The following is a 26,040-nucleotide window of genomic DNA, read 5'->3' on the forward strand; positions in this document are numbered from 1 at the left end:
ATATCTTTGATTGTACCGTTGAAGTTTATCTAATGAAGTTTCTACTTGATAAAAAAAATAATTATAAAATGTTCTGGTTATTACAATGAATTGTGGGGGTACCCCTGTGAAGTATGTGTGTAATTTTTATTATTAAAAAAAAAAGGAATATCCTTAACATCATACTATAGTTGTAGGATGCTGTTCCTAAAATCGGCAATCAGATTGGTGTAGCCTTCCATATGAATCCTTGTCATGGAGTTACTGCCCCCCTCCCCATCATTTCTTCTTTTCCATTTAGGTTAGTGAATAAGTTCACTGGGGCGTTTTGAATAAAAAACCTTTTGTGATGGTTTCTTGTAAGCCACAGTTAGATTGAAGTTCCCCATAACCCATTTTAGTTTATGTTATCCATCAATTCCTACTCCCAAAATCCGCTCCCTAACGCCGCTCATGTTTTCTAAATTTGTTACTACAAATCACCCAATTGTTCTTTGACAAAACTGTTTTTTTCATTTATTTGTCTGCTCTTATGTGCAGATAGATCGCTGGAAATCATATTTTCCCCACATGTATTACGAATGCGGTGGTGGGTGTGGCTGCGACAGCACTTCTTCAGGTGGTAGTGGTAGGGTTCATGTAGGCTCATGGGCTATGTTGCACAGACACGGGTACGGGGACACATGAATGCAACACAGCGACATGGAAAATCTCAAAAAATTAGGACATAGACACAGCTAGGACACATCAATTAAAATAATAATTTATTCTGAATACTTCAATGTCACATAATTCCATAAAACAAAACAAATAACCCATCTTCATCATACATACATAATAATTAATACACCACAAAATAAAACATAAATGATTTAACTCTAATTCCGATTCATCAAGTGAAAGGTTTGCAATTTCAAGCACACTCGCATTTTACAATAAAATTGTGTTTCTCTTTAAAAAAACAGAAGAAAGAATCGTCACTTTACCACCAAGTCCAACTTTTCTACTGCTGTGGAGGGAGATAAGAAAAGAAAATAGAGAAAATAAATAAATGCATTTGAAAACAGAGAAAAAAAAATTGCAAAGAGACTTACCCTGTGCAAAACCAGGAGAGAGGGAGAAGAGATGTGCACTGTGAAGGAGGAAATGAAATATGGCTGCTGAAAGGGTGAGCTTTAGATTAAAAAAAATATTTTCCCATTTTTAACTCCTCTTTTTAAAAATATTTCAAATCAATCCACCAAAGTTTCAAAAATCACATTTAGACCCCTGCTTTTATTTTTAAAATTTCAAACTGGTCCCTGCCATGTCTTGACCGTGTTGGAGCCGTGCCTTGACTATGTTGAAGCCGTGTCTTGACCGTGTCCCAGCCTTTGACCTTGTCCAATGCGTGTCGAAGCCATGTCGGCGTGTTTGACACTCTGACACTCCAGCAGTTTGGAGTGTCCATGCAACATAGCTCATGGGTTGTTTTAGAGTTTTGGTTATGTTGGGTTTGTGGGCTTTGTTTGAGCTTATGGCTAATTCTGGTGATGTGAGCTAGTAGTTTTGGTGCGATTTTTGTCCGTGTTAGTTTTACTTTTAGCATGTTAGTTTGTTGTCCTCTTGGAATTGGTATTTTAGATGTCTTATTGATGTCTTTGATTGTACCGTTGAAGTTTGTCTAATGAAGTTTATACTTGATAAAAAAATAATTATAAAATGTTCTAGATTATTACAATGAATTGTGGAGGTATCCCTGTGAAGTATGTGTGTAATTTTTTTTTTTTTTTTAAAAAGGAATATCCTCAACATCATACTGTAGCTATATAGGTTTAAAATTTAATATTACAAGTTAAAGAAAAATGGAGACATAGAGTGTGTAAAAAGATTAAAAATTTATTATAATCACCTTATCTACCACTAGTTTTCTAAAAAAAAAATAATGCATTAAATTTCTATTGAAATGTTGATATAGATACAAATAACGCAGTTGTATGAAAGATGGATATCAAGAGAAAGAGGGTTCTAATCAAGGGCCAAAAGCATAAGATATCATGTTTTTTTGTCGGTTTTGTAATGGGCATTTTTGTAACAAAGTGGGCCTTGTGTTTGGGTCTCTAGTAATATTATTGCAGTGGCAATTTTTTAAATTGTATAATTTTCAAGGGTTGTTTGTATTGGTAAGTCCATTGAATAGTCCAACTGGACTGTTTTATAGAATTTTGATTGCATAGGATTTTTCTATATTTTGGGATCCATGTTTGGGCTTAAAAATCAAGATTCCAATTTCTCTCTGCTTCATCATGGCTTCTTCTTCCTCCAATGCTAATTGTTCATCCACATTACTCAATTGATTAGTCCGAACAAATGCATGTATAACACTTGTTTGATTGGGAACAAATGCGTCATCAACTCCCCTGAAAAATCCCGATTTGTTTCCAAATCATACAAATGAGGATCCGGATCATCCATATTTTCCTTCATGACTTCGTCCGACTCTAATCAGCTCCTCCAGAAAAATCCAGATTTTCCATGATAGACAATGACAAAAAATCCCGATTTGTTTCCAAATCATACAAATGAGGATCCGAATTATCCATATTTTCCTTCATGACTTTGTCCCATTCTAATTGTTTATCTACAGCATCCAATTGATTAGTGCGGACAAATGCGCCATGGCTCCGTCCTGCCCCATCATTAGCTCCTCCAGAAAAATCCAGATTTTCCATGATAAACAATGACAAACGAGTACATAGATCGCCATGGCCGAGAGGATCGTCTTCCACTGTTGATTCTTCATCTATAGCACTCACTTGATCACCGGGAACAGATGCGTCATGGCTTGGTCTTGCCTCATCATCAATTCCCCACAAAAATTACAGATATGGTTTCACTGCCAAAAAATCCCGATTTGTTTCCAAATCATACAAATGAGGATCCAGATTATCCATATTTTCCTTCATGACTTTGTCCCATTCTAGATGAACCCCTGTCTTCTTCACTATCACAAAATTAACTAGAGGCCTTACAAGAATGTAGACTTGGTCCCCGCCTTGCAAATGGAGCACATCGTTTGACAATTGTCCCGATAATCGATTTTAGGTCTTCCGTATCTGGCAAATGCTATCTTGGTGTGCAAAGCAGTTTGTTTGGTAAGATTTCTAACGATAATGCCAATAGGACCTTCAAGTTCTCGGCCAAAAACAGAAAAAGAGTAAACGAAGCATAAAGTCAACCCTTTTAAATCACGACCCATGATTCTTTGAGGAACTTCAAAGAAGACGATATTGCCCACATCATTGACGATTTTGAACCACTCAGGAATATCATAAATTCCATTCAAATAAATTCCACCAAATCCGCAAGAAGTCCATCTCTGCACACCAGAAGCAATACATTCTTATACATGCATGCATATACCATTACATGGGCAGTCAGATTGTGTGTGTGTGTGTGTGTGTGAGAGAGAGAGAGAGAGAGAGAGAGACCTGTAGGATGTTGTTCCTAAAATCCGCAGTGAGATTGGCGCAGCCTTCCATATGAATCCTTGTCATGGAGTTTAATGACTTATCCAAGCCTGGAACCTCAGTGAGTTTGAACGAATCACTTAGATACAGTTCTCTCATGTTCGACATTTTTGAAAAATCTGGAATTGTTTCCAATTCTGGGCAGTCATTTGCTTTCAGAACATACAAATTGGTTGGTAAATCTGGGATTGCAAGAAGTTCTCTGCATGCATTTACACACAAGACCTTGAGCTTTGAAAGACCAGCGAGCCTTGGCAGGCTACGAAAAATATTGGCTTCAAGAAGCAGATCTTCTAAGGAAATTAGGCTACCGAGGTCCTTGGGGATTGCATCCTCAGTTAACCAGCAGCCTGCAAGACATAATAACTCTATTAAAGAGTTGAAGGCATGTAACGAAAGGGGTAAAAGATGGAATTTCAAAATTCTCACCAGATAGAGATAAAATTCTCAACTTCTTCAATTTTACTATGGAAGATGGAATTTGTCTGATGCGCGTGTTATCTGCTTTCAAAATTGTCAATGATACCATGTCCCCTAAGCCATCAGCCAAGTTATGAAATCTTGAACAACCATTCAGTATAAGAGTTTCAATAGACTTGGATTTATAGAAATTCAGTGGGAGATCCCTTAGCATTTCGCAGTCTTCAAGATTTACCAAAGAAAGTCTTCCAAGATCCCCGATGGATGAGTGAACCTTATACAACTCCTTACAACCTTTCAATATCAACTTCTCGAGATTTGGGAATTTTGAAAAGTCTGGTGATTTTCTTAAGTGATTATCATTTTCGACATGAATGATGTCATCATCATTGACCAGATTTTGAGATGGGCGTCGTTCATATCGACAAAGATGGTAATCAATCATATTTTCGTTCATAAATTTGTCCCATACCAGACTAACACCTGTTTTCTTCACCTTCACCCATTTGTCCACTATTATTATTTCAATCAAGACTTTATCACCGTCTTGCAATTTGAGCTCGTCATTTGATAACTGTCCCTGCCAAAGATAATAACCTGGCTTGTAATTGAGCTCGTCAATTGGACAATCGGGTATGATCCTGGCTTCAAGCTCAGCACCCTTGGTCATGTTTTTAATGCTAATGCTACTACGACGACTTAAAAAGACTGGAGAGGAAACGAAGGACAAAGTTAACCCTTTAAAATTACGACCAACACTTCGAGGCACAGTGAAATACACAATATCATCGTCATGGACATAGTCGAACCAATCAGGAATATCATTTCCACTGAGAAAAATGCCACCATATCCGCAAGAAGTCCATCCCTATACCATGTAGAGCCAAATTTCTATAAGAAATACATTCTTATGCCTGCATGTGTACATATGCGTTGTATGTGATAGAAAGAGAAAGATGTATGTGTGTGTTTGAGAGAGAGAGAAGGATTGACCTGTAGGATGTTCTTCCTAAAATCAGCAGTGAGATTAGTGCAGCCATGCACTTCTCCATATGAATCCTTGTCATGGAGTTTAATGACTTATCCAGGCCTGGAATCTCAGTGAGTTTGTCCGAACCACTTAGATACAATTCTCTTATATTTGACATTTCTGAAAAATCTGGCATTTTTTCCAATGCAATGCAGCCATCTGCTCGTAAGACTTTCAAATTTGTTGGTAAATCTGGGATTGCACGAAGATTTTTGCACATATGTAAAGACAAATCTTGAAGCTTTGAAAGACGACTGAGGCTTGGTAGGCTGCAAAAGTCATTGCATGCAAGATCTAACCTTTCTAAGGAAATTAGGCTACCGAGATCCTTGGGGACTGCATCATTAGTTAAACTACAGTTTGCAAGAGCTAATTCTCTTAAAGAGCTTAAACTATGCAATGAAGGAGGCAAAAGATTTGTTGATGGCGACCATTTCACATCACATAAAGATAAAACTTTCAGTTTCTTCAATTTTAATATGGAAGATGGTATTTGTCTTATGGCTGTCACATCCGCTTTCAGAGTTGTCAATGATACCATGTCCCCTAAGCCCTCAGCCAACTTTTCAAAACTTAAACACCAATTAAGTAGAAGAGTTTCAATAGACTTGGATTTATAGAAATTCAGTGGAAGATCCTTTAGGCTTACGCAGCCTTCAAGATTTACCAAAGAAAGTCTTCCAAGATCCCCGATGGATGAGTGAACCTCAGACAAACTCTCACAGCGTTTCAATATCAATTCCTCGAGATTTGGGAGTTTTGAAAAGTCTGGTGATTTTGTTAGCTCATAGGAATGGCTGAGATTAAGGATTTTCAAATTCTGATGCAACTGTTACACAAAAACAAAATTAGAATGGAAATTAAAATCCAAAAGGAAGGTCTCAGATACAGAAATTAAACCAAAATGAAGAGAAGGTGAAGTATAATATATGTATAGAACCAGAAGGAAAGAACCAACAACAACTAGTTTTGGTTGAGATTATTATACCTTGCAATCCTTCCAAACTATTTTGAGTTGGCTATACTGCAGGTCTAAAGCAACTAGTTTTGGTTGCACAGGAAAGTCATCTCGTATGGACTCTAAAGGGAATCCATGCCAGCACAACCATATTAACTTTTTGGGAAAATCTTTGTACTCTCCAGTGAGCTCTACTCCGCTGAGGCGGAGTAACCTCAGTTTTTTCAAGTTGGTAAATGCTTGTGCACTGAATCTAGTCAGTTTTTTCATGTTGGTAAATGCTTGTCCACTGAATCTAGGCCCGTAAGAGCCATGTAGAGCAACTCCTTCAATTTTTTTAGTTCCCTGTTAACAAAAGATACCGAGTTAGAAAAATGATTTACAAACATGAAAATCCGTGTATGTATTAACCAAGAAGTATAGTTAATAGTTTGTGTTTGCAATTAAAGCACATATTTTTTTGTTGGTTATGCCTAATTGAGCTTTGATATTAATGGATATAATATAAGAAATAGGTCTAGTGAAGTGAAAAATGGTCTAAACTTGCAGACTAAGGTGTCATGTTCAAATGGCACCTTGGTAGCGTGGATGTGTGAGAACCCCCTCTTTTACTTTGATTTAGCGCTTGTACTAAACCAAAAAAATAAAGAAATGGAGAAGGACATTTTAATTTATTATAGACACTGGATACATATGCTTCTCTTGCATGATGCATTCTAAGACTTTACTTGGAAAGTACTTACAGATTTGTCTCTCAATACATCTGTTACGTCTTCACGTTTCCACAATCTACTAAATTTTTCAGGATGACCGCGGGCATTTTCATAAACGATCTCTCTTCCCATGTCTCGAAGCAAATCATGCATCATCAGCTCCTTTTGCTCACTAACAGTTACAAGGCACCGTTCGATGAGGACACTGATTCCTATCGTTGCATAAAAGCCACATCCATCTAATATTTTTGTTACATAGTCCTTGTCATATCCAATAAAGAAACAAGATATATCAAGGAATATCTTTCTCGTTGTATCATCAGGTAGCCCGTCAAAGCTTATTCTGAGTATTTTTTGAATATCTCCATCAGGACTTGTTTGCAACTTCTCCAAATGGCTTTCCCACTCCGCTATGGATCTATTAAACAGAAAAGACCCAACAACTCGAAGTGCTAGTGGCAAGCCTTGACAGTAACGAATTACACGTTTTGAGAGGTCAATGTATTCTTGATCAGGATAACGTCTTTTGAAGGCATGCCAACTAAAGAACTCTAGAGCTTCTTCCTCATCCATTTTTTCAGCGATATATGTGCCATCCACTCCAACTTGCTGTAGCAAATGTTGATTTCTTGTTGTTATAAGAATTCTACTTCCAGGGCCAAACCAATCACGAGCTCCAGCTATTGCTTCTAGTTGGTGTAGATCATCTGCATCGTCAATTATGACAAGTGCTCTTTTACAGGGAAGTCTTCTTCTTATCATCTCGATCCCTTTAAGAACAGAGTCAACGTTTACGCCCTCGCTTTTCAAGATATCATTTAGAAGTTGTTTTTGCAAACGAACCAGACCCATTGGTTGGTTTGCAATTACTTCCCTCACGTTTTCAAGGAAACTCCTACCTTCAAAGCTACGCTCAAATTCGTTATAAATGGCTTTGGCAAGCGTTGTTTTCCCAATGCCGCCCATCCCCCAAATACCGATCATGCGAACATCATCCTTAGAACCTGAATTTTCAATATGTAAGTGATTACTCAAAGCCTTCACCCGAGAAGTAATTCCAACAGGGTGTTTGATGTCTAATTGGGATTTGATGTCCAACAGCTTATTAACCACCCCAAGAATTTTGTTGATAAACTTTGCTTCATGCCTGGCAATTAAACAAAGAAGCAGAACTACGAATCATTCGATGTGGAACAAACTACAAGGTTAAATTGAATCCCTAACTTAATAATTTAGAATTAAGATATAATTAACAATCAAGATTGGGATTTAACATCAACTGTTAAATGGATCTTACATTATCAAGTTAGAAAGAATGGATAGTTAAAATCAAACCAAACCAAACCATAGTTAAAAACATAGTTGGAAAAACAAAAACAAAAACAAAAAGGACAGAAAACATATGGTTGTCAAGTAATGAGATGATAATCCAAGGAACAAGAAATTAGTAATTACCCATTGTCAGCATTTTTAAGATCTTCCCCACACAAATCTGCTGCTTGACTGAGAGCATTTCTCCATCGCTGTACCTTTTCTTTCTCATGTTTGCCCGCTTCATGTTTCTCAAATGCTTGTGCAAAACTACCAGTTTGTTTCCGGACATCCGAAGCATCAACATTATAGAACAATGGAAAAACCTTTTGCCCCAATCTTTCTCTACACTCCATGATCTTCACCAGCTCATCAAGACACCAACTGGAATCGGCATACCTCTTGGAGAAGACAATTATGGAGATCATGGACCCGTCGATTGCCTGCTCCAGTTGGGTTTTTATAAATTCCGCCCTTTTTAGCTCGTTGTCATCAAGAAAGCCGCGGAATCCGTCACCAGATAATGCGGCGTGGAGGTGGCCTGTGAAGCCCTTGCGTGTGTCTTCACCTCTGAAGCTCAAGAACACGTCGTACTTCCAACGTTTTGATGAGGAGGATGGTGAGGATGAAGAGGAGGCTTTATGGGCTTTCCTGGCATCCATTAATCGATACTGGAGGAGCTATCGGTTCAGATCAGACCAGCAACAAATTATGCACAAGTTGGCCTTCCGATCCGACTTGAGCAGAAGAAGTTATCAATTATTTTTTCTGGGCAGTGGTTTGTGTGTTGCAGCGCAGATGAATAATTCGAAATACGCATAGTCAAGGTCCTCGAACGTTTCAGTCAACAAAAGCAAAAGTTCCCATGTGGGGAGAACAGTGAAAATATAATATCTTTTTGGCTACACGATCTACTGGAGGGCTAAGATTGAAGGTCAGGAAAATGCAAGGAAGCATAGGGGAAAGAGGCATGAAAGGAGAGGGAAGAGACGAGCACAATGTCCACTCACAAAAGAAAAAGAGAAAAGAAGAAGAAAAACACAAGTCTTTTTGTTTTCACAAATTCTTTTTCGTTTAATGATTTCATTTATATATATAAAAAAAACTTATATAAATGACAAAATTAATCTCAATAAAATATATGCAATATAATCTCAAAAGCCAACTTTGTTATTTGGAGAATTTTTTTTTTATAAAATCATCAATCTTTGGATAAAAAATCAATGAAAAGAAGTTTTGGGAAAACAATTTAAAACCTCAAAGGGTGTTCTTGTAATTTCCAAAATCTCAATATGTTTTGTGAAAAAGCCGAAAACCTTAAGAAGTGTTAGTGTAAATAACTCAAAATGGAGACATATAGTGTATATAAAGATTACAAATTTATTGTAATCACCTTATCTACCACTAGTTTTATAAACGAAAAAATAATGCATTGAATTTCTATTGAAAAGTTGATATAGATACGCGCGGCATGTCCTTGAAGTTCACAATGCTTATCCAGTTGGGGTTTTGTATATGTATAACCTTGTTTTGTAGAAGCATAGTTGAATTGAATAGTTCAGAAAGGCCTGACTTCATGGATGTTTTCTCCTGATTTCGTAATGTGCTTACTAGAGGATTTGTTAAAGATTGATGAAGATATGAAATTTTTATTAAGCATTTAATTTTTAGTTTCAAATTTTTATCAAAGATATAATGAAAATATGCATGAGAAAATGAAAAACCATCAACGAGTGCAGATGCCCGCAGTCAAACTCGTAAAACAAGCTTCCTTCGGAACGGAGAATCCCAAACGAGGTCGTCGCAGGCGAGTAGGCATCTTAATCCCCCGATGTTTCGGCGATTGAGAATCTCACTTCTCAATCACCGAAGATTATCGATCGGCAAATCGAAGCAATTACTGAGTTGGTGAGGCGACGGTGTTATGGTTAGAGACAAGGCAATAAGATTTGCTTCATGCATTTGGGTCTAAACCAAGCCCAATTTGTATGTTAAGTCAAGTCTAACAGCCCAATTTGTATGTTGAGTTTAGCACATAGATTGGTGATATCACGTGGCAGTGTTCCATTACCACGCTATAAACTTACAATGTATGTTGAATCTACAGTGTTTTATCCGTAAACATTATCCATCAAAATGATACTGTTTGCGTTAAGATGTTGAAGCAATAATCTATTCTTGTAAAACGCTAATTTTGTTCGCCACAATAACCCAGGACGTTAACATTTTCGGTCGAGTGTTTCAAGCTTCCGACAGTTGCCTTCCATCTGGAGAGCATAAATATAATTGTCTCATCACAAAGAATTTAGATTATACATTTCACATCTGACGGCTCCAAAAATATTTTATAATCTAAAGAAACTTTCCAATTGTCAAACTAAGACTGATTAAAACCATCCCCTCCTAGCTCAATAACCGTGTAGAACAAACAAGAACTCATTTCTCCTGCTTAACAACAATCCATGATATCCTCCTACTGTCCCCAGTATCCCAGAAATTCTAGAAAAAGACCACTCTATTTTGTATGAAAACAAAGAAAATCAGATGCCAGATAGAATTCCTATTCCTATTATTGCATATATATATATATATATATATGCATGTATGTATTCCGCAACCGATTATATGATCTTCAAACCACATACTGGCCAAATGATTCAAAGGAAAATAGACATTGCTTTAAGTGTCACTACAATAAGTTCATACTCGTTGGATGCTGCAACACCAAATTTAAGAAAACGATGGGTATTATAGCTAAAATGTTTCTCAAAAGCCAACCAGCTATATTCGAGTCAACACTGTTACAAATTCTTGGTTCCAATAACTGTAGAAACACATTAAAGTTCAACTTAGCTCCTAGTTAGCTGTTTCAAGTTCAGAAGCCATGCCTCTATTCAACTACCATGATCCTTCAGCACCCAATGTTGGATTTTCGAAAGCAGAGAAACCCCAGAAAGTCTTCAAAGAGTAGGGCTGAGAGATGGTTACACCTTCTTCAGTGATTTTGGAAATCTGCAATTTCAAAGTTTAAAGTGTGTCATCTTACAAGGAAGTGCCAATCCATGTTCAAGCAAAACAATACACTCCACCCTTACAATGCACAAAATTATCAAGATCCTTAAAAACTGATTGTTGGATTTTCCTTTTTGGCCTTGCAACAACTATGCCAATTCCAAACTATTAGTTTCACTTTTAAAAACAAAAATAATATCTCATTGCTTTTATCTGATGTGTGCAAATGTGCAATATCACTTTACTAACAGAACTTTCTAGAAATAAGTGTTTTCACTTTACTAGCAAAGGAGGCAAAACGGAGGAAATTGTTTCACACCAAACTAAATCCACAAACATATGCCACAAACCTTCAGCACCTCTTCAGAGACGAAGGTGGTGTTTAAAATCATGTGATGTTCATAACCAGACAATATCTAGCATTAAGCACATCCAAAGATCGAAAACAATTTCCCTCTTAAATGACCCATCATGACCTAAATCCTTCCTTTTATAAGTATGACCAATAGAAACGATGAGTAAATTCTACCAAGCAACTCATTGTACAATGTGATTTCTGATTTGCATAAAATATATACAGAACAGATGTTAGAGAACTTGTTGGGTAGAAATAGGAAAATATACCGACAGAAAATTGAAATCAAAACCATGCAATCATGTTCATTAGCATAATACTTTTCCTTTCCTTTCCTCTGTCTCCACTTTAAACACTTTCCGGAGCTAAAGCCCAATTAATAGTCCAGTAAATAACTAGCACTTCACCAGTAAAAGGGAATTACAATACTTATCAGGCTCATGAGAGTTTCTTACATGACAAACGAGTAAGATCAAGAGTGACAAAAGTTTAGTGAAAACCTATTTGAACACGTGTATGAGAGAGAGAGAGAGAGAGAGAGAGAGAGAGAGAGAGAGAGAGAGAGAGAAAAAAAACACTTCAAATATATTTAAAAAGGTTTACCAGGTTTCATATTTAAAAAGGTTTATAAATGTTGAAGACAATTAAAGATAACAGATAGGTGAATTATATGGCAGATCAAAAAAAAAAAAAAGATAGATAGATAAGAAGGCCCTCAGTAATTGCTAGTCAAATCATCATTTCTTACAAGCCTTAATATTATGGAATCGATAGCTTATAGCACTGTTATTATTATAGAATGACAGAAGATAGACTAAATAAGATTAATTAATTACTATACCTGAAGCTTGTTGACAGCAGACCGATCTCGATAGAGAAGGACACGCATGCATTTCTCCAGTAGCTTTACACCCTCTTCAAAAGTCAAGTTCTCATGCCATTCATCACGAAGAATAGGCCGTGCAAGGTGATTTCCAAATCCTGTAGCTACATGATTGTCCTCAAAATTTACACCTATCATGCTAACCTGGATAGGGATAAAAGAATATGACAAGTAACTAAGTCAGCTCATTCAGAAACTTTATTCTTGAATAAATAATCAGCTTTCCTAATTGCACACAGCATGCTACAATGCGTGAAGGGAAGGATTATATGAGGCCTACCATGCCAAGGTACTTCTGTCCTTTTTTCACTCCACCAAGGACAAGAGAGTTCCACAGTGGATTGAACTTGTTACGCCTATTGTACATCACACGGGTCAAATAGTTGTGGACCTCTTTAGGTCCCAAAGAGTTCCCATCATCCCACATGTTGTCATATAGGCTACAACCATAAAACTCAAAATGAATAATCTTTTTAACTCCAATTGCAAATGATACCAAGAAGCATAGCAAAAATCACAATGAAAGCATTAGAGAAGGTATCTTCTACATAATTTTTCTTGAGAACAATGCTTACATGAGCTCATCAAGATAACGTAATAGCTCTTGAAAGTCACTTATTTCTCCACTTGCACCAAGAAGAGAATGCTTTCCAATAGGCTTCATTCGTTCCACACTCTTGTATCGCAGGGTAGACCCATAAGAACCTATTAGTAAATGCATCATTTGATATTGTTACAAACCTAAACAGAAACATGAAAAGGAACATACATGGGTGTCTAACTTTTGCAACGTAAACAGCATTGAAACTCCAAAAGAAGAGATGATGAGCATTGTTCATAAAGCGATGGACTTTAACCTTTATGTCAAAAAATAATTAAAATTTGAAACAGAATCTAAATTGGATTGGCATCTAACCTCCCATATCAGCAGCCATCAAAATTCCATCTTTGTACTTCAGAGCCACCACAGATGTACCGGTTACATATGGGTACCTTCAAAAAATTATATTTTAAAAAAAAGGAATTAAAGGATTGAAATGTCATATAGAAAGCAAATCCCCAAAACCCGAAATACCATAAGGTCTACACATACCAAAAATACGCATCATAAATTTAACAATAAAAATGAGAAAAGCGAGAAAGTGTGAGAATAGAATACAAGGTTCTCTGAGAAGCTTCAGGGTTGCACAGTAGGCCGGGTTTGGCTTGGTTCGACTCCATTAACTGCTCAAAAAATCACAAATTCAAAATCAAAGTAATGAAACAAAAATCTGGGTTGTGGAAATCAGATAGAGAGTAGAAACTCACACTCGTTTTTGTTCTCTAAATGAGGTAACAATTATGGAAAGCAACACCTATTAATTTCGCCACAAACATTTAAACAGGTACAAAAGCTTAAAGCAAGAGCAAGAGGATAGAGATACGAACCTCAAGAAACTAAAAGTGAAGAATACAAAGAGGGACCTCTCTCGCGGCCGACTTGAGTCTGAAGAGCGATATAGAGGAGAGCGAGCGCTGTTCGATCATAGGCTGTTGGATCTTTTTTATTTTCCTTTTCCTTTCGCTCAAGAAATTGAAAACCCGGTTCAATTTACTGGATTTGGGTAGTCCATGTGGAAATGGGTGTGCTAAGGCTTTAGATTAGGCCCAGTCAGAGGAATTGGACAAAAAGTTCACGCCCAACTATAATTTAGGTCCAACCCAGTTTGAAGATTTTGCGTTTAGAGCGCAGCTAAGGTGGGAACTATTTGAGGCTCCATCTCAGCCATTTAAGTGATCTCAACGGCTGGGGAGAAAATACAAGGCCCCATGTTATTTTTTCTTAATTCTTAATATTTAAAAAAAAAAATCAATTGGCACATGTTCAAGGGGGCTAGTGCTTATGCAAATGAAAACAAAAGTTTCTTAAGATTTGTTTTTATTTTTCCCCACATGCTTTACTTCCATCTCTAACTAAAAAATGATAACTAAAAATGACAAACGAAATTATCACCAAAAGTTACAACTAGTACGAAACTCCAGAGAAACTAACTCAATGTAGCATAATCTTGTAGAATGGGATATGCACTTTGTTGGAAGAGGCCTCAAGTTCGATCTGAAATATAAAAAATAAATCAAAGGAAGCCTAACCCTGGACATCATACAGAGTTGCACAAGTTTATAGAACCATCACTAATTCTTTTATTGTATCAATTGTCTGTCAATTACAACTGGATATTCCACAAATAAACAACAATTCCATTAACCAGATGAAACCTGTTATGGGGATGGAATCAAATTTAACAAATACATTATAAAAATCGATAATTTGCAGGTCTAGACTGACCATTTCGGATTGTTTATGAGCTTATTAATTTCATCTATCCTTCATACACAAGAATTATATGCTGGAAGCAATCAGAGAGCTTATTAAGCAAACATTGTAATCCCCACATATGACCTGCTATTTCCAATCTTTTATGGGAGCTTTTAAGTTCATATGTTTTCCCACGGCAACAATTATATGCTACACTACATCAGCAGCCTCATTGCACAAACAATTATAAATGAAGAATCCGAACACCTACTGAGGAGCTTCGAGAGGTTCGCATGCAAAAGCCTATCTCAGTCAAAAATTCTCTCCCCTGTTGAGAATAGTAAAAATACTAAAGAACTAAAAATGCAAAGCAAACCCGGAATGAAAAATACCACTCTCCAGCTCTCTGCACTTGAAAGACTCGAATCAACAGTTCTTGCAGCTTCAAGTAGTTTGCCGGTCAGATCAACTCCAATAATGCCAGCTAACGTACCAGCAGTGTTAGAAACTCCCATCACAATGCCCGCGTATCTCGGGGCAATATCCATGTGATTCACTGCAAAACCAGCTCTCCCAAGTGCCAAGAAACCGAGAGCCACAGAAGAGCAGAGAACAGCCCCACCAGATGTTCTGAATATGGGAATTGCCATCAATGCAAGAGAAGCAACTATGAACCCGATGGTGTTCAAGAGCTTCCGGGTTCTAGTCACAGACAAGATTCTCTTGGTGACCAAGTGATCAGCAACCACCCCACCTATATTTGAGAAAATAAACATGTTGAGATACGGCAACATCTTAGAAGAACCCATTTCCTGAAGGCTAAGCTGGAGGCCCAATTCAAAGTATGTTGGCAGCCAGTTCATTAACACATATAAAGCATAATGGAACGTGAAATTATTAACCACAATTGCCCAGACTGGCAAACTGAGTAAAATTTTCTTCCATGGAATTTTGGCAGTTCTGACAGAACTTCCTCCATTTTCTAGTTTCAACTTTTGACTTCCTTTGATTGGCAGCATTGATTCCCCGAAACCAGCAGCTGTGGCTTTTGGATGTTCAGAGCGAGGTGGGTCACTGGCATACTTAAACCAAAGCAAAGACCACATGGCTCCTAGTGCTGCCTCAGCAAGAAAGACGGATTGGGGGCCTCTATACTTTACAAGGCTTGGAAGGAAAAGCATTCCTGCCGCAGCACCGAGGTACATACCAGAAGTTGTAAGAGAAACAGATCTGGATCTTTCGTGTGGTGGAACCCACTGTGCTAGAACTGTGTGGATTGAGGGGAAGATGAAACCTTGTGCAACACCAACAAGCAATCTAGCAATCACCATGACAAAGACTCGATTGGGGTCCAAAGGAACCAATGCACAAGTCAATGACCATAACACAAATGAAAGGAGAAGAACCTTCCTTCCCCCGATTTTCTGAGCTGCCCAGCCACCAGGCACTTGTGAACAAGCATAGCCATAATAGAATGTAGAAAGAATTGTGCCTTTACTTGATTGATTTACCCCAGCAGCATCAGCGGCAACAGTGTATGCAATTGAAAACCCGACACGTTCTATATAGCAAACGGACGTGCTGATGAAGGTCAATATGACGACTAAGTAACGCTTTGGAAATTTCATTGTCGTCATACTTCACCCTTAGTGACATTAATAAGTACTTAACATTGCCAAAATTGCCTTCAGATGAGCCAAAATTTTCAATTTTCTTTAGAAGAATCGACTCCGACAGTGTCATCAACTGCAGCAATTATGTGTGCTGTCTTTAGATGAGCTGACTTTTAACAGCTAACGTTTCAGTTAGAAATGGTTCAGAAGAGCAAAGCAGCAGCTTCACCACTATTACAAATCAAACGCTTAGATATGTTGGTGGAATCTGCAGCAGAAAAGGATAAGTAAACAACTTGATTGAATTGGACATCATAACAACATACAAAACAATCAAGTAACGAACTTGCAAATTCTTTTCAAACATAGAAAGCATATATCCGAAAAAGCCTACACCAAAGGGGCTTCCAAGATGCAAGAAAGCAAAGTTACAAGATCGACGACTACTTTGAGGAAGGCATGGACCCAGTATTTAAAAGAGGGTTGGGCCGAAGTTTTAAGCCAATTTTCCTCAATTGAAACTCCGACAGAGCCTCCTTTGTTTTTCTCCAATTTTACAGAACCCGTTAATCACACCCATGAGATTCTTTCATTTCTTGGTGGCCACTTTTTTATTATAAGAAAACACATGAGTAAATTAACAGCCTTTGCACTGAGAAAGCTATTCATGTACACACTAAAAGGAAGTCCAAAGTTCTTAACTAAACTATAAAAGAAGTCCCTGCACTGTCTCTTCTTATGTTAATAGTTTCGCTGTCCATTTGAATCTTCAATGACTACTAGGCTCTATATTTTTCACTTTTCAGAAGCTATTACAATTTACAAATACACAGAAATAGCAGACATTCAATGATCAAGTTCAAAAACTTCAAAATCCAGTTCCTTGCTATTGAATATCAAAGCACAAGCAATAGAAGCAAGTTTTATTCCCATTTTCCACCCGACAAGTCTGTAATGCCAAAATCCTGAAATCCCTAATTTATTATTATTATATAAGAACCCTAAATCTTAAATTAGAAACAAGCAGAATAAAAATTCAATTAAAAGAACAAAAATAATGGAAATGAAGGATTAAAAGAAGAAGAACATAAGAAATGAAGAGTTCAGAAGAAGAAGAAGAAGAAGATAGGAAGAATGTGAGAGAAATGTTTAGAAGAAGAAGAAGAGAAGAAAAAAGGAAGAATTTCGAAGAATTGTTTAGATGAAAAAGATAAAGAAAGAAGAAGAAGAACTTACAAAGCTAGCAGCAGCAGCAGCGGCAGCAATGCGGCATGCGTGTGGCTGAAGGTGAGGAGTGAGGAGTGAGGAGGGTGGCTGGAGTGGAGATCGGAGCGGCTGCAAATGGTAGGGAGGGATGTCCGTGCTGTTTTGGGGTAGACTTTCTATCTTTTATTGTGTTGTTTGGTCTGAGCTGTTAAGGCCAGGTGGGCTCGGTGTGATTGGCTGGATGGGCTACACTACAGTCTATGTCTAGGCTTTTCCCCTTCGTCTCAGAATTCGGGTGGGGACCCAAAGGAATTAAATAAGTGGTAGCCTAGACTTTACGCCCAGTAAGAAAATGACACGTGTACAATTTTAGAGTATAAAAAGAAATTTATCCACGAGCTGATACTCGGGAAACTAATAACAAGCTCCTCATCACGCATTGATTAAGAGTGTACGACACCTTTTACATAAGTTCGTAGAGGAGAACACATATTGGACACTTTAACATGTTGGCTCTGTGAGTCCTGCACGATCTAACATGTATAGTTAGAAGTTCAGTTCAATCATATGGATAATTAGAAGATCAAATCAATCACCGGATAAGCGGTGAATATCACGTTAGTCATGATTTCTTATCCCATTAAGCAGTTAATGGCCTAATAAATACAGGGCAATCAAAAGAAATTTCATATAGATCTTGTGGAGTTTATATCCCATGTACGTAGTGAAGTTTTTTTTAAGTTTATTTTTTATTTTTTAGTACAAGCGATAATTTAAACTACAAGATAGAGAGGTGGTTTCTCACATACACATATCCAATGCATGAGGTTTAAACCTGAGATCACTTGTCTGCAAGTCAAGACCTTTTTCATTGAACTAGACATTGTTGGCACTAAAGTTACTCATTAAAAACAAAAAATAAGTTTATATACACGTGTCAAACTATAAGTTTTTTTTTTTTTTTTTTGTTTGTAATTTTGAAGAAAAATCCCAAGTTAGGAGGAAGATCCAAAAGACAATCCTACCAAATTCTGATCTGATTCTTTGTATTTCGAGTTGAGATTCTCTTTTTGGGAGTTGTACAATAGTAATTAGATGTAGAAAGTCTTTCTATGATTGTGTTTAGTTGTGTATGTCACGAAGGACTAAACTTAGGTGAATAAGGTAGTATCCCTTGACCCATTAATAGTATTATTAAATGAGTAATAAAATAGGCCATCTCATATTCTCACCATTTTCCCTCCAATTTGCAACTTTTATTTCCTTGTATTGCCAGTTCACATGATAAAAACGAGATGTAAAGTGTATTTGTATTCAATTGTGTTTCTTTGAGACAAAGTTAGTGCTTACTCAACTCTTGAGAATACTTCATTAAAGGCCATGATGGCAAATAAAACTAAAGAACCTCAAAGTCAAAAGCAATAGCTAAGAAGAAACACTAGTGTAAAACGGAGATAACACTATTTCGCTATCCCTAATCAATCACGTCATGCCACACATAATAACTTTTTCACGTGACAATCAATGATTAGTTGATAAGCCAAGGCCTCATAGCACAAATTATGAGTTTATAATACCCGTTTTCAAACATACCCAACCCACCATATATTCAAAACAATGTGTGTTTATCAGCTTACCGGGTTATTATGATTCCTCTAGATACTTCATTATCTTTTCCCATAATACATATGTATGGAACCGCGATCATGATATGAACGAACGTCTACGCCATACACAACCACCTGAATGGAGTGGACTCAGTGCAGATAAAGAGGTGGGGAAGGAAGTAAAGAGAAATGCTTGCAGGTTCACTAAAATTTGCATTAACAAGCAATAATCTTGATCAAAATCTAAAGGACAAAAAGACCAAAACAAGAGACTCAGAAAGTTCTGTTCCATACAAGCACTAAAATATTAAGCAAAGATGGATTTAACTAAATGGCCAATTACACAAGCATTGAAAGGCCTTCCTTTTTGGGAGCATGAACCACGTTCTTGTTCCCAGGGAAGGCAGTGCGAGAGATGTCTACTAGGGTCTTGAAACTGTATGGTTCTTGCATGGACAGCTCTGACAAAACTTTCCTGTTCAGCTGAATGTTCTCCTTCATCAACCCATGCATGAAATTCCCATAATTAACCTGATGACAGCAGTAAAACGCAAATAAAAAGGAGATCAGAATACACTAGAAAACAAATATTATACAGGAAATCGCAAAAAAACACTCAAATAGCTTAAGATCATCGAATCAGCAATATGTTCCAGCTTCTACCCATCCAACAGCTCAACAGCTTCTTTCAGACCAGAAGGTCCAGAAAGATACATATGATTCCTTACATCTTAATCTAAACTGCTGTAGCTTTCCCCAACTTCCTAGACGTTCCAAAGCCAACCATAAAAATATAATTTGGATCTACTTTAGTGCAGAGAATATTCAAGTGAAAACTAAAAACTTGGAAGTCAATTTGAAAACATTAAGCAAAGTTTTAGGAACACAGGCAGGATTTACATGCTAACAACCTTTGTAACCAATTCCATGAATTCCAATGAGAACCGAAACTAAAAACTTGAAGTCAATTTGAAAACATTGAGCAAAGTTCTTAAGACCACAGGCAGGATTTACATGCTAACAACCTTTGTAACCAATTCCATGAATTCCAATGAGAACCAAAACTAAAAACTTGAAGTCAATTTGAAAACATTGACCACAGCCAGGATTTACATGCTAACAATCTTTGTAACCAATTCCAAGAATTCCAATGAGGACCCTTAATTTCGCATGCTATTATTTTTACTTTTCTCCAGGTACTTTTCACTAACCAAGTTCTTAGACATTCACTCTCCATGTTAACCAATATTGGAGAAAGAACAATCCTCTTGATCTTTTATGCTTAAGCAACCTCTAGACAAAAGGGCAAAAAAACTTAACAAAAAAGACCCTACCCCAGTTAGGATGACAATGTGTAGATGGCCCATGCTTCTCTTACTATTCTATGAGGAAAATGTATACATTAGCATAAAAAATAGTCTCTCGTTTTCCCATCTTTAACTCCTAAAACCAACAAAAACTGATATAAAGTTCATTGTTCTGCAGCATATTGAAAAACTTAAGTCCATAATTTTCAATAATCATGATTTTCAACAATATATGACTCCAACGCAATCTCAGACTGAAAGGAATGCCAGAGGGACAGCTAGCCAAGATATTCAACCTCAGACTGAAAACAGGCAAGCTGGGAATAAAGGTCTCTTGAAATTATCCCCAACCAAAATGACCTGACACAAGTTCTTTCCCATTTTGTTTAAAGAAAATCCACATCAGCATACCTACATGCCCTACTGATGGCGAGGCTTATGGTGAGGCTCAGTCACAGGACCACATTACCAGAGTCATTGAGTCACTGCCATAACAATAGGATGGCCTTTTTACTCTACCGCCATACCACCACCTATATACACAAAGATTGGCTACCTATTGCTCAAGATAACAATCTTTGAGCAAATCAATACTCATCATCCACTTTCTTCACATGTATTTTTCTCTCTCAGTCTTTTCCATCCAAGTTGTAGGCAATATAGAAAGGAACTCAGGAATAACTCAACTGGATAAAGATAACTATATAAACATAGCAAACAACAGTGGCAGGAAAACGGTAACTTAGATTGAAGTCCAAAACCAATTGAATGCGAAACTGCTATAATTCTCTCAAACCACATATAAGATAATAGACACAATTCGATACATACACCATGGATGCGGGTGCCAGCATTGATGCGTTGGATCCACAGGGAGCGCATGTCTCGCTTCTTGGTGCGGCGATCCCTGTAGGAATACTGCAAGGCCTTCTCCACCCTCTCTCTGGCAATCCTTATGCAATTCTTGGCCCTTCCCCTGAAGCCCTTGGCTAACTTGAATATCTTATCCTTGTTCATTGTTCACTTTTCACTTAATCTCTTAAAAGGTCAACACAAACACACACACACAGAACACCAAGACATAATCAGCCATAGAATTATCATTTCTCCTATAACAAAGCCAGACAAGTATTCATAGAGGAAAATTCCCTAATGCACAGTAGTGGATCCAGTAGTAAATTTAGGAGTACTTGATCCATCAAATTTACAATCCATCACCAGAGAAAACGAAACAGACTTGCAGAGGAAAAAGAAACTGAAAGGAAAAACAGAGAAACCTGCAAATAGTGGATTCGTTCCGAGACTCGAAATCTCTGTCCGAAGGAACTTTCTCCAATCTCTCAATTTGCAGAATTGGGGTTTTGGAAGGGTTTTGAATATGCTGAAGCTAAAACTACTTTGTTAATTTTTTAAGTCCTGACCCAAAACGGCGTGGTTTTAAACAGGTCATTTTAATAAACACGATGTCGTTTTGGTAGGCTGTTTATTATTATTATTTTTTAAGACATTAAAAAAAAAAAAAAGCTGCGCTTCTTCTTCTCTGGACTTCCGTCGAGCAGCTGGTGGACCAGCAAACACCTCTAAGTGCCCGTTTGGTATTGCTTATTTGGGGTAATAATTGATTTTTAAAAAATTTTGAGAAGCCCAACCCGTTTGGTAAACTGTGAGAAAATCACTTATTGTTAAAAATTGTTATGAGAGAAAGCTATAAAGGAAAGTAGCTAATGAGGTGCTTTCATTTTCTGATTATGCAGGAATCAGTTTCGAAGAGGAGCTAGGTTTAATGATTATGCGGCAATCATTTTCTAATTATGCATAAAATCAATACCAACAACACTTTTAACAAAAATTTTACCAAACGCCAAACTGCTTTCTCTCACAACTGATTTCTCTCACAGCAAATCTGACTCCATCTCTCTCTTACTTCTTCCTTCCTCTACCTGTCACTAGTAATAAGTGATTATTTTGTGAATTTTTTCGCTTCTTATTATTGTGTCGTTATTCAATCTTACAAAATGCATCAGGCATGTATAAGAAACTTAACACCTTGGATAAATTCAACCTAGTCTCCATGGAATTTAACAAAGAGGCTTGCTTCGTTTTTGGTTTTGTTTTTAGTACAAACGTAAAGCGATAGTTTAAATTACAAGACGAAAAGTTTCTCACACACTATCAAAATGCGATTCTAATACCAATAGTCTTTATAAGTCCATTGAAATAGGTTGTTGGGTAATTTTGTTTCTTATTAAACTAAGTACATCACAAATGCAATGTTTGTATGGAATGGAAGGTCTCCTTATTTTTGAATTACTCATTTTAAAAAAAAATAATAGAATAATAGTTGAAAAAATGGGGCGGCATTTTTATACATTATATAATTACCAAAACAAAAAACAAAACAAAACAGAAAGAAAAAAGTGTCCCAGGCTTTTTCAACCGAAAATAAAAATACCAACAAATTTCCTGTGTTTCAGCTTGTATCAACCCGTGTGAATGGGTGCAAATGAACTTACCTGTGTAGATCTTTGGAAACCAGTAACCACTTAATGTACCCTAGAAGCTATCTTAAATTTCTAAGGAGATTACAACGGTTTTGTAACTTTTGTTAAAAAAAAAGGAGGAGCCAAACAATACAACAAATACAATCCTTACAAACATCTTCTCCGGCAGCAACATTCTGAGGTTACCTCTAAGATGAGCATACTTCTAAAATGGTTGAGAATGGAGGTGGTTACCGTCATGATGTTACAAACTCTGGGCTCCTGTTGCCATAGACGGTGACTGTTGGATGCTACGACGTTAGCATTTCAGAAAATGACCTTAGGATTTTGTTTCACCAGGTTCCTAAAGCAATAAGAAACCAAAAAAACCCCCCATTTTCTTGATTTTATCTCCTTTCCGTCGAACTCTCAAAAATAGGGCAACAAACTTCAAATAAAATCTCAACACGAGGAGGAGTAACTGTCCTTATAATAATAGAGGTGGAGATAGAGATGCATTAGAAAGGAGAATTGGAAAACCATCCACATGCCTAACTAAATTATCCAATCGTACCCTCTTATAAAACATTAAAAACCAAAATAAATAAAACAAGAGAAAGACTTGAAACCTAACAAAATTGGGTTGGGTATAATCTTAACAGACAAAACGTTTGGGTTCCAATTTAGGAGAAGTGTATACCATCCTTGTTGAACTCGGAAAGCAGGTCCAAGAATTGCTGTAATTTGAGCTTGGAGGACCTCTCCCCTTCGAAACCAGCCTTCTTCAACACGCTCAAAACCTTTTTTTTGAATTCGGATACCTCCCCTTCTGCATTACCATCCTCCACTCCATCATCATCCATCTCTATGTCCTCATCTGAAAAGTCCATCACATCATTAGTATCCTCCAAGGCACCTTGTTGGGCTGGTGCAAGATTAAGCGCCTGCAAGGTCTTGTAATTCTTCTCTAGTAAATTGATGACACTTTTCTGCCTAAAAATTGAGCCAAGCGTTTTGTTCTTCCTATTGAAACAGATCCGCAAAAAGCCATCCCACTCCTTTTGGTTCACTTCAAAAGGCGGTTTCCTGGGTTCAATTCGAACGACAGAGGAATCTACCTTAGGCGGAGGGCGAAAGTTGTTCCTTCCAACTTTGAGGAGGTGGGAGACCCGAGACAAGAGTTGCGTGTTGACGGTAAGACGACAGTAGAGCTTGTCACCAGGCTGCGCAACCAGTCTCATTGCAAATTCCCTTTGGAACATTATAATGGCACATCTGAAAGCAGGTTGGTGCTTCAATAACTTGAATGTGAGGGGAGATGAGATTTGATAAGGGATATTTGCTACGCATATATCAAAATAGGGAAGCTCAGTCTTTAGCACATCTCCTTGAATAACCTGTGGACATAGCAAACAAATCCTCTATTTGTATTCAATGAAAATCATCAACAACACATCGCATCATGCATAACATATCATACAACAGAATTTGAGAATTCCTTCATGGCATAATAGTTCACACTTTCTAAATTATCATATTCACTGAAACGCTAATTGCAATGATTTTTTTTTAAATATAAATGGTTTATATTGATAATCATGAGGATAAGCAATCCTCGGTATCAACATACAAACGGAATCAACTTATGAACTGAGTATAACAACTCAATAACCATTCAAGAACCATTTGGGTTGAAAAAATAAAAAATTTGAGAAAGAAGCACGAAAAACGTGGTACCTGCAAGCGGTTGGAGTGAGGAGTGCCCTGAAATCGTCTCTGCAGCTCGAGAACCATTCGAGCGTCAATCTCGACAGCAATGACCCTCTTACCAACTTCTAGAAGCTTCTTGGTGAGATTACCAGTACCAGGACCAATCTCTAGGATGACATCGGTGGATTTGATACCTGACTTCTGGACTATGGAGTCCACAAGTAACGGATTCTTGAGTATGTGCTGTCCTTTGGACTTGTGGAACGATATGCCTCCTTGGTAAGGCGTGTGCCCTGCTGGCCTCGCCTTCTCTTTCTTTGTCTTGCCTCCCGCCATTGATGCGCCTACACTAAAAAGAAGCCCAAAGTTGTTAACTGAACTATAAAAAGAAGTCTCTTCACTGTCCTTATTATGTTAAAAGTTTCGCTGCCCCTTTGAATCTTCAATGACTACTAGACTCTATAGTTTTCACTTTTCAGAAGCTATTACAATTGACAAATACAAAGAAATGGCACTCACTGAACATCAAAGCACAACCAATAGAAGCAAATGTTCTTCCCATACATTTCCACCACACAAGTCTGTAATGTCAAAATCCTTAATTTTTTATTATTTATTTTATCATATAAGTACCCTAAATCCTAAATTTAAAAAAAAGGAGAATAAAAAATTCAATTAAAGGAAGAGAAAGAAGAAGAAGAAGAATTTACCAAGCTAGCAGCGGCGGCAGGGTGTGGCTGAAGGTGAGGAGTGAGGAGGGTGGCTAGAGTGGAGATAAGAGCGACTGCAAGGGATGGTTCTACACAGGGGGGCAGGCTGGGCTGCTTACCGGCCCAAAATTTTCCAACAAAACAAATAGGTAGATATGTTAGCTTAGCCTTGCGAAGAGTTTTCTGAGTTGCAGAGGAGCCCTGGCGAAGAAGACGATGTCTGGCTCGTCTTGCTGCCCTAATAAACAATACACACCGTTTTGTTATTAGCCTGCTGTCAGTGAAGCGGTGGGTTTAGTGTCCCAACACATGGCTGCCTCTTTTCATTGTCGGTGAGTTTAATGGGCTAGTTTTGAATTTATAATAATGGGCTTGGTTTTCCCAGGCTGTTTTTTTAATTAAAAAAAGTCAAGCTGCGCGCCTTCTCTGGACTTCCGTCGAGCAGCTGGTGGGCAACTCCATGGGGTCGCACCACCAACCAAAAAGCCTGGACACTGGTCGAAGGTCTCCTTATTTTTAAATTAATCATTTATAAAAAAATTAATAGAATAATAGTTGAAAAACTGCATTTTTGTACATTATGTAATTACCCAAAAAGAAAAGAAAACGAAGAAAAGTGTCCAAGCTTTTTCATACAAAAATACCACCAAATTTCCAAGGCAAAGTCAGCCGCCTTATCTCTTCCCCGAGTAACCGCCCATGCATTGGAAGTTGCAAGGCTATTAGGTTGCAGACCTCATTCATTCATTTATTCAAAGCTTTTGAGGTAATTGAATCTATTTCTATCAGATGAAGCTCCTTCCAGTGATTGGTCCAAACCAAAAGCTTCAACCTAATTTATTTTGGCCAAATTATAAAGAGAGAGAGAGACAGAAAGAAAAATCAGTGGTAGGAGAGAGAGAGAGAGAGAGAGAGAGAGAGAGAGGCCGAGTTCTGTCAGA

The 26,040-nt window shown here is 37.5% G+C and overlaps 5 protein-coding genes across 7 annotated transcripts; all 5 read right to left on the bottom strand.

Annotated features, from left to right (window-relative positions):
• Positions 1-2,111: 2,111 nt before the first annotated feature.
• LOC117633785 (disease resistance protein RPV1-like) lies at positions 2,112-8,759 on the bottom strand. The gene is given in 9 exon segments (XM_034367560.1): positions 2,112-3,049; positions 3,052-3,337; positions 3,450-3,838; positions 3,918-4,776; positions 4,902-4,949; positions 4,952-5,767; positions 5,927-6,241; positions 6,640-7,756; positions 8,065-8,759. Coding segments are annotated over 9 exon segments (4,560 nt in total). The 5' UTR covers positions 8,583-8,759; the 3' UTR covers positions 2,112-2,837.
• A 1,814-nt stretch (positions 8,760-10,573) lies between these two features.
• On the bottom strand, positions 10,574-13,729 carry LOC117616210 (proteasome subunit beta type-4-like). Of its 2 annotated transcripts, XM_034345458.1 has the most exons (8): positions 13,599-13,676; positions 13,479-13,525; positions 13,330-13,394; positions 13,087-13,163; positions 12,746-12,875; positions 12,451-12,610; positions 12,129-12,314; positions 10,574-10,932 (listed from the first exon to the last, which is right to left on the bottom strand). In XM_034345458.1, the coding sequence occupies exons 3-8, from the start codon at positions 13,389-13,391 to the stop codon at positions 10,819-10,821; spliced, it is 729 nt and encodes a 242-aa protein (XP_034201349.1). In that variant the 5' UTR covers positions 13,392-13,394; positions 13,479-13,525; positions 13,599-13,676; the 3' UTR covers positions 10,574-10,818. The 2 variants fall into 2 exon arrangements, with proteins under 2 accessions (XP_034201349.1, XP_034201348.1); XM_034345457.1 differs by lacking the exon at positions 13,479-13,525 and having other exon boundaries at positions 13,599-13,729.
• A 658-nt stretch (positions 13,730-14,387) lies between these two features.
• Positions 14,388-17,606, bottom strand: LOC117616010 (probable anion transporter 5). The gene is made up of 2 exons (XM_034345207.1): positions 17,316-17,606; positions 14,388-16,347 (listed from the first exon to the last, which is right to left on the bottom strand). Exon 2 carries the CDS (start codon positions 16,101-16,103, stop codon positions 14,775-14,777), a length of 1,329 nt encoding a protein of 442 aa, XP_034201098.1. The 5' UTR covers positions 16,104-16,347; positions 17,316-17,606; the 3' UTR covers positions 14,388-14,774.
• Positions 17,607-19,072: 1,466 nt separating this feature from the next.
• LOC117614798 (50S ribosomal protein L20-like) lies at positions 19,073-21,593 on the bottom strand. Its single transcript, XM_034343704.1, has 3 exons — positions 21,477-21,593; positions 21,031-21,237; positions 19,073-19,423 (listed from the first exon to the last, which is right to left on the bottom strand). The coding sequence occupies exons 2-3, from the start codon at positions 21,214-21,216 to the stop codon at positions 19,232-19,234; spliced, it is 378 nt and encodes a 125-aa protein (XP_034199595.1). The 5' UTR covers positions 21,217-21,237; positions 21,477-21,593; the 3' UTR covers positions 19,073-19,231.
• A 1,543-nt stretch (positions 21,594-23,136) lies between these two features.
• LOC117620527 (ribosomal RNA small subunit methyltransferase-like) lies at positions 23,137-25,412 on the bottom strand. 2 transcript variants are annotated; one of them, XM_034350612.1, is made up of 3 exons: positions 25,100-25,412; positions 24,417-24,733; positions 23,137-24,076 (listed from the first exon to the last, which is right to left on the bottom strand). In XM_034350612.1, the coding sequence occupies exons 2-3, from the start codon at positions 24,723-24,725 to the stop codon at positions 23,363-23,365; spliced, it is 1,023 nt and encodes a 340-aa protein (XP_034206503.1). In that variant the 5' UTR covers positions 24,726-24,733; positions 25,100-25,412; the 3' UTR covers positions 23,137-23,362. The 2 variants fall into 2 exon arrangements, with proteins under 2 accessions (XP_034206503.1, XP_034206512.1); XM_034350621.1 differs by having other exon boundaries at positions 24,417-24,738.
• Between the last annotated feature and the right edge of the window lie 628 nt (positions 25,413-26,040).

The sequence above is a fragment of the Prunus dulcis genome, chromosome 1, assembly GCF_902201215.1.
Source record: "Prunus dulcis chromosome 1, ALMONDv2, whole genome shotgun sequence".
Classification (NCBI taxonomy): Eukaryota; Viridiplantae; Streptophyta; class Magnoliopsida; order Rosales; family Rosaceae; genus Prunus; species Prunus dulcis.